Source organism: Grammomys surdaster, unplaced genomic scaffold, assembly GCF_004785775.1.
Source record: "Grammomys surdaster isolate TR1022 unplaced genomic scaffold, NIH_TR_1.0 100, whole genome shotgun sequence".
In the NCBI taxonomy this organism is placed as follows: Eukaryota; Metazoa; Chordata; class Mammalia; order Rodentia; family Muridae; genus Grammomys; species Grammomys surdaster.
Genome location: NW_021604579.1, coordinates 2,542,689 through 2,554,953, shown reverse-complemented (window position 1 = coordinate 2,554,953; position 12,265 = coordinate 2,542,689). Strand labels below are relative to the sequence as shown.

Here is a 12,265-nt window from a genome sequence, read left to right as displayed (position 1 = left end):
GCTCTGGGTGTCTCCAAACTCTGCTGTAAACAGCATGAAGAAAACAGAAAACATAGAATGTTTACTCCCCTGTCTCTAACCCTGAACAAAGAAGAAAGTATGCATGAGTCCCAAGATATATACTTGTAAAACGCTAGCGTGGGGAGTTAGAGACCTGACTGGGGGAAAAGAAACAGTCTCTGGTGGAAGATGTTGGGATCTAGGGGCTATAACCTCACAATTGAAAACCCACTGAGCAGGCTGACAAAGAGAAGTTGGTGCCAAGGTTACCTCAGAGAGAAAGAGAGAGAGAGAGAAAGAGAGAGAGAGAGAGAGCCCTATCCCCTGACCTGAGCAGAGTCCTCCTGCATTACATCCAAGGTTTTGTCCTAAACCTCGATGGAGTGCATTTTGTTTATTTCAAAATGTCATCTACCAGGGCAATGGAAGTGTCTAGTCTCTAGAAAAAGGGAGAGTTCAGAACTGAACCCTAGGAGAAAAGCAGAACAGAAACCACAGAAGGATCTGGATTGGGGTCAAGGAGATGAAGTACTGGAGAAACAGGCGCTGGGCCAGGAGCTTGAGTCCAGCCAGGGTGCCAGGCTGAACGCTCATGAGAGTGGAGCACAGGAAAGAGCCCTACAAAGAAGGAACCCTGAGCCCCTTAAGGGCAGGGCCAAGGTTAGAGGGCCAGGTATCATTAAGCAGAAAAAGCTCAGAACCCTGAGGGGACAGTAAAGATGGATTCACCTTCAGGGACACGTCTCCATTAGCTCGGTCTTTTCCTTCTTGTTTGGGGACAATCACTTCCTCTGATTTTTGAAGCTCAGTACAAATGATTAAAGGCGCTGTGTTTTTCCCCTCATCGTGAAGACACGGTTCAAAGAAAGGGCAAAGTGGACTCGAGAAACTGTGGGTGAAAGTGAAGATGTGGGACTTATCAGTCACGTTGTAGAAGGATATGATGCCGGCTTCATAGTCCAAGAAAATCCCCACGCACTTTGGGGACTCTTTGAGGCGTAAGGAGGTCTGCGGGGACGTGAGAGCTTCATATGCATTCCCATGGCTTTTTCGCACAAGCCAGTGGCCATTGACAGGCGAGGCCGTGACCTTCCCTTTCCTGCTCACAGACTCACTGCACACTCCAAGAATCCATTTGGTCTTCTCGCCTACATACACTTCCCAGTAGTGACAGCCGGTTGTGAAGTTCTCGGAGCCCAGGACGCTGACAACAAAGTCAAACCTCTCTGGGTTGTCAGGAACAGGCCGCTTCCTGTCTCCAAGCCTCACACATCTCCGATCCTCAGACAGGATGAGTTTGGGATGTGCTGTGTCCGGGTCCAGGGTCACTGCCACTGCAGAGTTAGAGAGAGGTGAGAAGAAAGATTTATGTTTTAAGGAGGGGAAAAAATAGTCTGGATGTCCGCAACCTATCATTTAACTGTTTTAGTTTATGGCTTTCTCCCAACCTCCTCCACATGTGTACTAGACTTCTAGCTTGCAGACAGAAAGCTTGCCTGGTGCTCATGAAGTCCTAGGCCCCACCTTCATCACTACATAAAACAGTCAGGGCAACTCACTTCAGTGCTTGGAAGTAGAGTCTGGAGTATCAGTAGCACAAGGTCACCCTTGGCTACATACAGAGTTCGAAACCAGCCAGCACCACTACATTAGACTCTGTCTCAAAAAGCCAAAACACACACACAAAATCTAGACTTGGATGTTAGACATTGTGTTGGTTAGTTTTTTTGTCAAACCTTATTACAAGCTAGAGTAGATAACAACCTGTGGGTCATGACTTCTTGGGGAGTCACATAGCAGATACCCTGAATATCATATATTGACATTACAATTAGTAACAATAGCAAAATTACAGTTATAAAGTAGCAATGAAAATAATTTTATGGCTGGGGGTCACCACCACATGAAGAACTGTATTAAAGGGATGAAGCATTAGGAAGGTTGAGAACCACTGAGCAAGAGCAATCTGGGAAGTGGGAAACTCAGTTAAGAAAATGCCTCTCTCAGCTTAGCTTGCTATTGGGTTCCTTTTCTTGATAAATGGTCGATGTGATGGCAGTCAGCCCATCGTGGGCGGTGTCATTCCTAGGCAGATGTGTCCGACTGTATAAGAAAGCAGGCTGAAGAAGCCATAGGGAGCAGGCCAGTGAGCAGAATTCACTCCCCCATGGTCTCTGTTTTAGTTCCTGCCTCCACACTCCTGGCTTGGCTTTGCCTGATGATCAACTGTAAGCTGTAGATCAAATATACCCTTTCCTCCTGTGTTAGTTGAGGTCACTATTGCTGTGATGACCAAGGCAACTTGGGAAGGAAAGGGTTTGTTTGGCTTATTATATCCTGGGTCACAGTCCTTTGAGGGGAGCCAAGGACAATCACAGATTTGATCCACCTAGGCTACAGAGTGACAGTAGTAGTAATAATAATAGCAATAATAACAACAATAAATGCACAGTCTGCATCCAGATGGACTGGGATGACACCTAAGTGGCAGAGTTTGAGAAGGATGGACTGTGAAATAAAAACTGGTTATTAACTTACCAAAATGCAGTCGGGCTCTTCTCCAGCCTAAAAGGCAAAGAATGGAGTTGTTAAGGCTGAGGAGAAATGGGAGGCCACCAGAGGCCAGAGCCAAGCCTGGGAAAGAGCCTCTCACCTGCATTGGCGGCAGCTCTTTTCAACTCTGGGGAAGAAGAAACAGGAGTGAGCTATCTGCCTCTGCACTTACTAGGCAGGAGATAAAACAGTACGGACATGATAAAAACACAGGCCACTTACTCAGTTCACTCCGGAGTTTCTCTGAAGAATAAAAAACAGTTTAACACATCAGAACAAGGACAGTTACCCACTCCCAATACTTTGGTCCCTCACACCCACATTCCTAGAGCAGCCACGACCTAGGGCTTCCCATAATTGTTGTCTGCACTGGTGACAAACCTCTTTTTTAAAAATGTATGTATGTATGTATGTATGTATGTATGTATGTATGTATGTATATAGTGTTCTGCTTGCGTGCATGCCTGCATGCTAGAAGAGGGCACCAGATCTCATTATTGATGGTTGTGAGCCACCATGTGGTTGCCGGGAATTAAACTCAGGACCTCTGGAAGACCAGACAGTGCTCTTACCCTCTGAGGTAAATCTTATCTACAGGCCCAATAAATACTGTATGTCACACCTATAGGCGATAAAATAAGGGTGTGAAGATATTATAGATTAAAATGTTTGTTTAAAATTATCACCCAGTCCCTATTAGCTCTTGTTAGCATGTATATTTTCTTTATGTAAAATATACAGATATGTCACATGTCTTCAGGTTTGCTTGTTTTTTGTGTGTGTGTTTTGTTTTGTTTTTGAGGTAGGGTTTCACTATGTTACTCTGGCTGGCTTGGAACTTGATATACAGACCAGGGTGGCCTTGAACTCACAAAGATTTATTTGCCTGCCTGTGCTTCCCAAGTGCTGGGATTAAAGGTGCATACCATTGTATCTGGGAGGGTGGTTGTTGTTGTTGCTGTTATTGTTATTAGGTGTCAAAATTTGTTCTCAAAGATAAAATGACTGAGAATTCAGAGAGCTAAGTCAGATTCAGGTAGACTCAACTGTTACAGATTCTGCCTAAGGGAATACTAGGCCTGAGTATAAAGGACTCCCAGGTGGCTTCAACTTGAAGAGATACATATCTTGTTAAAACAGTTCCCATTTAGAGGCTATTTAAGTGTTATGCAGGAAAGAGAAACAGAACATTCACAAAGGGGCTGTGGAGAGCCAGGAAACCACCTGTGGTTTGAATTGCCCTATTCCCTTGCCCAAATAATGAATCGAGTCACCCAGCCCACAGCAGAGATGTCAGCAGTGACTTCAGCAGAAAGGACACTCAGCCTGCAACACAGATGGCAGCAGAAAGAAGGCGGTGCAATAGAACTTGGCAAAACTTACTGAGGGCTTTGTGGAGTCTTCCTGAAAACCAAAGAGAGACAGAGAGAGCAGTGAGCAACCAGAACCTGCCCCTTTATCTCTGTGGCTCCAGAAGGCCTACCATTCCACCATCACCCCACAAAGTAAGAGATGGGGCTGCTTCCAGCCCAATCCAACCCCTGGTTCCAAAGGTCAGACTCAGGAGTTCAAGGGAGCTTGTACAACTTTCCTGATGGCCAGCTGCCCAAGACTTTCGTTCCTCTTTTCATTTGTATCTGTCTGGTCTCACTTCCTCTGTCTGTTTCCATATTTGTGTGTGTGTCCTGCTCAAACCTATTTGTAGCCTCCTGGTTCCAGTACCTAAGGTGTAAACCTAGCTACAGGCCTAGCCCTGACTGCCTTTTATGCCTTTCTAATTCTCTGGAACAATTCTCAAAGTAATTATTACCACAAGTCAGGATCACAGGAAGTTTGAAATATTTATCTGCTTCCCATGCTTTGCAGGAGTGCTCTGGTTTCTCTAGAGGGCCCACCTGGCCCATATGTTCCCCTGCCTGGCATCATCCCTGCCAAGGAACTGAACCTATGCATCTGAGAGGCTCCACCGAGCTAAGGGCTAGACTCAAGGTAGGTCCTTGGGCTTGGGACAGTGAAGCTGACCATGCCACAGCTTCTCAGGCACTTAGGATTGATGGCTGTCACTTCCACGACTAAGTGCTTCCATTCACCATGTCCTGCTCTTACAGAGTATGCTGTGGAACCTCTTAACAGTGACACACATGGCATTACTATTCCTGCTGTGCAGAGAGTGGGCTGAGGCTCAGAAGGACATGAAATGTTCTCAAAGCCATCTAGCTAGTAACTGACTATGGAGACAGGAGTCCAACTCAAGCCTGTCTGATTTCTAAGACAATGTTCCCTGACACCACACAACGCTGTCCCCTTTTCCTCTTGTGCAGAACAACCAGTGTGACTGCAATGTGCACTGCACACTCCAACTTCAGGTTGGAGAGATACAGGGTGAAGCACAGATCCTAACACCACTCAACCATGAGCCGGCAAGTCAGTGATGTGGCTTCTCAGCAAGACTTCACGAGCGTGACTGTTGACACCCGCCCTGGGTGGGCACCAGCACATGCTCATTCAATTAATGATGGCTTGGCATTGAGGAAAAGGGGCCCCAGGCCCTGTGACAGATCTTCCGAAGGGTTTCTCTTGTAACACTGAGAGCTTTCTATCCCCACATTACAGATGAGGGGTCCAGGGCTCTGGACAAGTCTGAATTACTCAAGGCCAAGACGTGGCAGACCAGCAAGCTGAGTCAAGTCCTGCTGACCCCAGAGCCTGTGGTCCTTCCACATCGCCTCTCTCCATGACAAGGTCATGTAGATTCCTGAGATTCTCATGTATCCCACGTGACCTTGTTCATATATGTTTCAGTCATATGCAGACCTCCTTTTACAATGGTTGTAGAAGGACTGTTAAAGGAAGTATATGGTGGTCCAGATCCATGCATTTGGGTCTTGGCATCTCCTCAACCACTGCCACCAACTCCATTGCCCCTTGACACTGGAAACCACATTCTGTACTGTGGAGGGACCTCCAGTATGTATGATAAGTAGAAAGGATGCTGCCTTGTTCCCTGTCTCACTCTCTGTACATACCTTTTTCTTTGGCGTGGTCCTCCAGAAGATTTTCTAGAGAAAGAAAAGAGAAAGCAAATGAGACTCTTGGCCCCTTCCATGGAGGGTCCCTGCTGGTTTTATCAGCCCTCGAACTGTCCAGCTCTGCCGTCTTCAGCTCCACCCCACCGATCTGGCCTGTCATCTTTCTTCTGAGCAACAAAAAATGGAAACCCAATTTGTCTTCTGTGTCTTGTCTTCCTCCTCTGGTCTCTTCACAACATAGTAGCTGAAGAGTATACGTCAAAGCACGATTCTGAGCAGGAGGTCCCCATTGACTTCTCTGCCATCTCTTTTAGGAAAAAGACTGGGTTCCTCCATCAACACAGACAGAGGTTGACGAAACTTTCAAGGTCAAAGTTTAGTTCTGCCGGCACTGGAGATACAGAAATCAACAAAACAAAAGCGTGGCCCCTGCCCCCTGGCCAGGACACTTACCCACCTCCATCACCTGCTCGTACAGGAGCTTCTCTAGAAGGGGAGAGAGAGAGGGTGAGCTCAGCTGAGGAACCACCTTTCTAACACATGTTGTTGCCCAAGTATGGTCTGAGCTGTCTGCAGTCTGAGCTGTCTGCATAGAACTGTCCCCCTTTGCCAATATAGGTGTATGGCCATTTGAAAAGATCACAGTCTTCACGCCATCAGATGGGAGAAGACGTGTTAGGTTATGTAACTTTCCAAATCCTTTGCAATTAAGATCCTGAGAAATGTGACCATTTTAAATGAGGGTTTTATCCAAATGAATATAATTGGATTTCCTGATTAGAAGGCTCTAATTTCTTAGTTAATTAGAAAGCTGCCAGGGTTGGTTCAGATCTAATTTCTCAAAGGCTGAGAATTCTTAGCTCTACTCAGAGCCTCTCTAGCTTACTCCGCTCCCTCTGCCATGTGAGTCCCTGGCCTGTGGCTGTCCCATTTTCAACTGGCCGGTCTTCCACCTGCAGCAAACATCACGTCCACAGCTACTCCTGTGGGTCTTTCCCCAGAGCAGTCACGGTCTCCCACAACCCACACCCCCATGCCCACAGCTCCTTCACCACAAAGTTACCTTTTGATTTCTTTTGTTTGCAGATGAGCCAAATGCCAAGAAGGATGAGGAGCCCCAAGACGGGCAAGACCACAGAGAGAGCCACGGCTGGAGAGGACAGACTTCCTGGATCTGGGGCTGAAACAGAGACCACCAATGACCACCCTCGGGGAGACGTCTGAGAGCAGCTCCCTGCCTCGAAGGCCAGATGGCCCAGGCACATCCGGCAGTCTCCGTTGCCTCTAGGAAGAGCCCTGCTGAGACTGACAAGGCTCTTTGCTTCTCTTGGGAATTCAAGCTCCAGGTGACCAAGAGTGCTCATATTTCACTAAGGCGTCTCACCCACAAGCTGACCCTGTCCTCTAACTGCGTGGACACAAACTCCCAGGGACCTCACAGTTCTGAATGTGTGCTCCTTAATAATTGCCAACCATCCCTTTTTCTCTTTCTGGCATGCAACCACAGGCTCAGCCGCAGCAGTGTTCTCCAGGCCAGCCTCTCTGCCCCACCATCAGCAGTGAGCACAGCAGCAGGCAGAAAGCCCAGGCAGGAAAAGAAGAGGGCTGGGTGTGGGACTGAGGGCTGTGATCACAGCAGGTAGGGGAGGAGAGGGGTAGAGCTGTGACAAGTGGTGGGGACTCTCAGGTAGCCAGATGTCCTTGTTCAATCTTTGGGTGCCTCTAGGCAAGAGAGCCAGCCTCTCCCAACTTGGTTTAACTCATCTGTAAAATGGAAAGGGTAAGAGTCCTAATTCCCTGGGACTTGGGGGAAGGGAAAGGGCTTAAATAAGTCACCTCAAACTCTTATCAGCTAGGGAGAGGCAATGTCAGAAGTAAAAGGAGAAGGCCCTAGAGGTAGGAATAAAGAAAAGGATGGCAGATGTCCAGGAGGCTGCTCTACCAACTCATTTTATCGCATGACTCCATATTTAAAGGGTATTTCAAAGTGTCACACCTTTTAACCCAGCAATTCCATTTCCTTAGAATGTGATTCTGAATCAGCTCCCAAATAGGAGTGAAGATGTCCATTACATCATTAGTTACGACATGAGGGGGAAATTGCAAGGCATCTGGATTTCCAGACACAGCCTTTGGTTAATTTGTTTTAATCTATAAACACACAATGAAATTCCACGCCACCCCCAAATCAAGTTATGAAGATATTTAAGGATGAAAAATAGCATATGGCTAGGCAGTGGTGGCGTATGCCTTTAATCCCAGCATTTGGGAGGCAGAGGCTGGCAGATCTCTGTGAGTTCGAGGACAGCCTGGAACTCAGTCTACAAAGAAAGTCCCAAGTCAGCTGGTGCTTGCTACACAGACTCCTCAGAGGTACATGCATGAAAGTCTTGAAAGCCATACCCCAAAAATAATTTAGGAGATTCTATGCCATTGGTTTTGTTCTTTCTATAATGTTCCATTTTTTCAAGTTTTTCTTTTTTTTTTTTATAATATACATTCTTAGAGCTATAATATGATTTAATTAATGGAAATTTTTTAAAAAGTTTACATTTTATGTGTATGGGTGTTTTGTTTGCATGTATGTCTGTGTACCATGTATGTGCCTGGTGCCCCAACTGCTGAGCCACCTCTCTACCCCTAAAAATTCCTTATAAAGTCTCCACTGAGGTAGGGGTTTCCTCCAGGCCTCTTAGGAGCCTCAAGCTTATCTTCATCCCAGCATTACCTCCAATAACCATGGCTGTTGTCTTCTCTCGGCCAAGGGCCTCATTAAGGACAGTGCAGGACACATTTCCCAGAGCGCTGTCCCTGATTCTGCTGGACACTGCTGTTTGGAACAGTCCAGTTTCATCCAGGGAGTAGGCCTCTGAGAGGGAGAGTAGCGCTCTACCCGTAGTGTCTCTCCACTCAGTCCACGGCTTTGGGTACCATCCCACTGACCGGCACACCAGCTCGATCCATCCAGCATCAAAGGCCTTCACATGGATGTAGGGATCAGAGCCTAAAACTGAAGAGGACAGATTGCCTGATTAGACAACAGCTGACTGGCAGGGCCCTGGCAAGGGCATGGTCCTAGCCAATTTCTTGTCCTCCACGCCTCCAGCCTCCTCTGATGGACAGCCACAGCTGTTAACAGAACTATAGCATCTGTCTTCTTACCCTTACCCACAGCTGCTTGGTCTACCACAATGGGATAAAACAGTCAATCCAAATAAAGTTCAAGATCCACTCAGGACAATACCAGCATCACACTATTATAATTCTTTGGGGACCCCAGTCTCCATTTGAAAATGACTTGCCCTCTAAAGGACTCCATGACTGGAAAGATCTACCCACTACTGTGTGTTTCAAAGGAATCCATCCCTCTGGAGCATGTAACCAAACGACAATCTAGTTGATCAGGGGCTGGAGAGATGGCTCAGGGGTTAAGAGCACTGCTTGCTCTTGCAGAGAACCCAGGTTTGATTCCCAGCACCCACATGGCAACTCACATCTCTTCTGGGGTCTGTTGGCCCCAGGTACTCATGTGGTATACAGACATACATGCAGGCGAAACACTCACACACATAAAATAAAAATCAATAAATCTTTAACACGATGATCTGTGGTGACTACACAGAGCTGACATGGAGCACATGCAGAGACTTGGATGGGTTAGATTTAAGGTCGATTGATGTTTCTAAAAACACTGAAGCTAATTTGAGAAACAGAATCTGCCTTTTGGCCCTTTAAATACTTAGAACTCAGAAAGGAACTGTGCAGCAATTCTTTGTCACAGCTGGGAATTCTGGGCCTTGAGGACTTTTCCTTGCAGCCCTGATTATCAGTTTCTTGGTAGTGAAGAAGAGAAAGCTTCCCTTGTTGTCTAAGCCAAGTTTACAGGTCACCCACTGTATTTATCCAGGTCCTGTATTGGACAATGCTTTCCAAAGTTCAAGTTCCTCCACTCCTTTCAACGAAACACAAGTCAGGGTTTCATTGAGTTGAACGGACAGGACTGGGGAAGTCCGAGCTGATAGAGTAGTTGCCAAAAATGACCCCGGCCCCTCCAACCCATGCTAACCTGCCACCTGGAGGGTCACATTGTCCTCTCGACTTGAGTTTCCAACCCAGGCCTGGCACTGGTACAGCCCTCGGTCCTCGAGCCTCACATTACTGATCTGCAGGATGTAGCTTCCCTTGTGATCATCCCTCACCAGTGACGTCCTGCCCTTATATTCTGGCATCAGGTCTTCATCGCTGTCCTGCCCATCCCGGAACACGTGTACAGCCTGGGTGCGACTTGGGTGTGTGGGCCGATACCACCTCATCTCAGTGAGAACCATGCTAGGCCAGAGCAAGAGAGGGCAGGGCAACTCGGCTGTGTCCCCAAGAGGGGCTATGTAGACCTTACCAGCACCCCCTGTGTGACAAAGACCAAAGGGAGAGAAGGATACTTTAGAGATGGCTTGGGAAGGAGTGAGAAAGGGGGTTTTCTTAGGGAAGGGCAATCCTGGGAAGGATAGTGGACAATGGAATTCAAGAAGAACCAAGTTCCAGAGCCATGACTCATCCCTGTCAGACCTCCCAGGCAGAGAAAGATCCAAAACTCCTACCTGACACCTGAGCAGGCAATTGGCAGATGGCTATCGTGAAGAAGCAGCTGACAAGCCAGGAGCCAGAGGGACTTGGTTTCTCCATATGAACTAGAACAGACATGGGAAGAGGTCTGATGAATTTGAGCTGAGAAACCTAGGAACTGTGGCTAAGACACATGGCCCACCTGACGAGCAAGGACGGGTGCTTCTAAACCCAGCTCCACCACCCCACTCCCTTGTGTCACCACCCTTACCCTTGTGTGACGATGTGACTAAAATCCTCAGAAACTCTTCTTCTTAAAGTAGTTTTTAATTAATTTTATTTATATATACATATAAATAAATAAATAAATAAAATTATATATATAAGTACCCTCATATATATAAATATTTATGCCATGCCATATAAATATATGAAGGTATTTATATATAATTTTATTTATATAGTTATAAATATATTTTATGACTATATAAATAAAATTATATATAAATAAAATTTTATATATATATATATATATATATATACATATATATAAATACACACAGAGGCAGAAAAGGGTGTTGGCTCCCGTTAACTGGAGATGCTGATGGCTGTGAGAAAGCCTGCTGAGTGCACTAAGAATGGCCCTCTGCGAGAGCGTCAAGTGCTCTTTTTTTGGGGGGGGGGGGCTCGAGACAGGGTTTCTCTGTGTAGCCCTGGCTGTCCTGGAACTCACTCTGTAGACTAGGCTGGCCTCGAACTCAGAAATCCGCCTGAGTACACTGTAGCTGTCTTCAAACACATACTAGAAGAGTGCATCAAATCATATTACAGATAGTTGTGAGCCACCATGTGGTTGCTGGGAATTGAACTCAGGACCTCTGGCAGAGCAGTCAGTGCTCTTAACCACTGAGCCATCTCTCCAGCCCCGTGCCAGCCTTTCAAGTTGACAGTCAACCAAGGCTGCAAAGTCCTCATCATGCGCTATCATGAAGAAACCAATCCTTCAAACAGGCACTGGGGCTAGCTGACTAGACCTGTGCTCAGGTCTTACCTATTCCTATTTGCTAGCCCCACATCTATAGCAAAGTTGTGTAATATCTGAGCAGCCATGTTATTAATCTGTCAGGGCAGGGCTTCTTCACAGGCAGGTGGACAGATTCAGGAAGAGAGTATGCACCAAGTACCGGCCATAGATGCCTGGAGAAATGTACTTGATAAGTGTGTACTAAACTCAAAGGGATAGTCATAACTCAGAGGTAAAAACCACAGTGTGTTTTAGCAGTGGGAGACCCCACAGAGTTCGCTAGTGGAGCTCTGCCTACCCACTTGCTATTTCCTGAACTGCCGTTAGCAGGAAGCGTCATCTGTCCTACCACACTGAGGAGGAAGTTGAAAATGGAAACAGTCTATGAGGAGAACACCTCCCAGTTATCTCCACCCATTTCCACCCTTCCCATCACTTTGGTTATCAGAAAACAACTGAGCACTGGAGCGATGGCTCAGCTCATAGCCTGCTCTTGTAGCGGGTTCAGTTCTCAGCATCCACATGGCAGCTCACCAGCATCTGTAGCTCCAGTTCCAGGAGATCCGATGCCCTCTTCTGACCTCCACAGGCACTAGGCACACATTCATGCAGGCAGACAAACACTCATACCCATAAAATAAAAACAAATAAATCTTTTTTAAAACATAAAGCCGTCGTGTAGGTTTGATACCTGACATCTTTTGTGAGTGTGGCATTACACACGTTTCCCATGCCACCACATGTTCCTTTAACAGCTTCAGTGTTCTAACACAGACCTGTGACAATATTTAGAAATAATTCCATACAGTTGAACATTGCTGCAAATGACAGTGGTTGGCAGCTGGAATTAGGAGGCTAGTCCTAAGGGCTGTAGTGTAGTCTCCAACTACACTACAACTGTAACTTAAAGCAAACTGCTTAAACTCTTGGGCCTTGAGTTTCCTAATTTTAAAATAGGAATGTTTTAAAATTTCACCACTAAATTGTCCTAAGAGAAAGATAAAAAAAATATAAAAGTTCTTGTCTTCCCACTGCCTTGCCTTAAGTGGAATATATCAAGTTTTTAAAGTTTTAATCAATTTGATAATGAAATACT

The 12,265-nt window shown here is 46.3% G+C and overlaps 1 protein-coding gene across 2 annotated transcripts; it reads right to left on the bottom strand.

The window, feature by feature from the left end:
- Positions 1 to 520: 520 nt before the first annotated feature.
- Ermap (erythroblast membrane associated protein (Scianna blood group)) lies at positions 521 to 11,882 on the bottom strand. Of its 2 annotated transcripts, none has more exons than XM_028787962.1 (12): positions 11,861 to 11,882; positions 10,181 to 10,270; positions 9,649 to 9,987; positions 8,311 to 8,592; positions 6,646 to 6,762; positions 6,036 to 6,068; positions 5,580 to 5,612; positions 3,937 to 3,957; positions 2,776 to 2,796; positions 2,654 to 2,680; positions 2,539 to 2,565; positions 521 to 1,334 (listed from the first exon to the last, which is right to left on the bottom strand). In XM_028787962.1, exons 1-12 carry the CDS (start codon positions 11,865 to 11,867, stop codon positions 619 to 621), a joined length of 1,713 nt encoding a protein of 570 aa, XP_028643795.1. In that variant the 5' UTR covers positions 11,868 to 11,882; the 3' UTR covers positions 521 to 618. The 2 variants fall into 2 exon arrangements, with proteins under 2 accessions (XP_028643795.1, XP_028643804.1); XM_028787971.1 differs by having other exon boundaries at positions 8,311 to 8,586.
- Positions 11,883 to 12,265: the final 383 nt, after the last annotated feature.

What these genes read in the sequence shown, in the direction of transcription:
- Ermap (XM_028787962.1), bottom strand. An exon ending in AACAGCCATGGTTATTGGAG is followed by an intron (nt 6,763 to 8,310) that starts GTAATGCTGGGA and finishes TCTCTGTTTCAG; the next exon opens with CCCCAGATCCAGGAAGTCTG. An exon ending in AAGACTCCACAAAGCCCTCA is followed by an intron (nt 2,797 to 3,936) that starts GTAAGTTTTGCC and finishes TTTATTCTTCAG; the next exon opens with AGAAACTCCGGAGTGAACTG.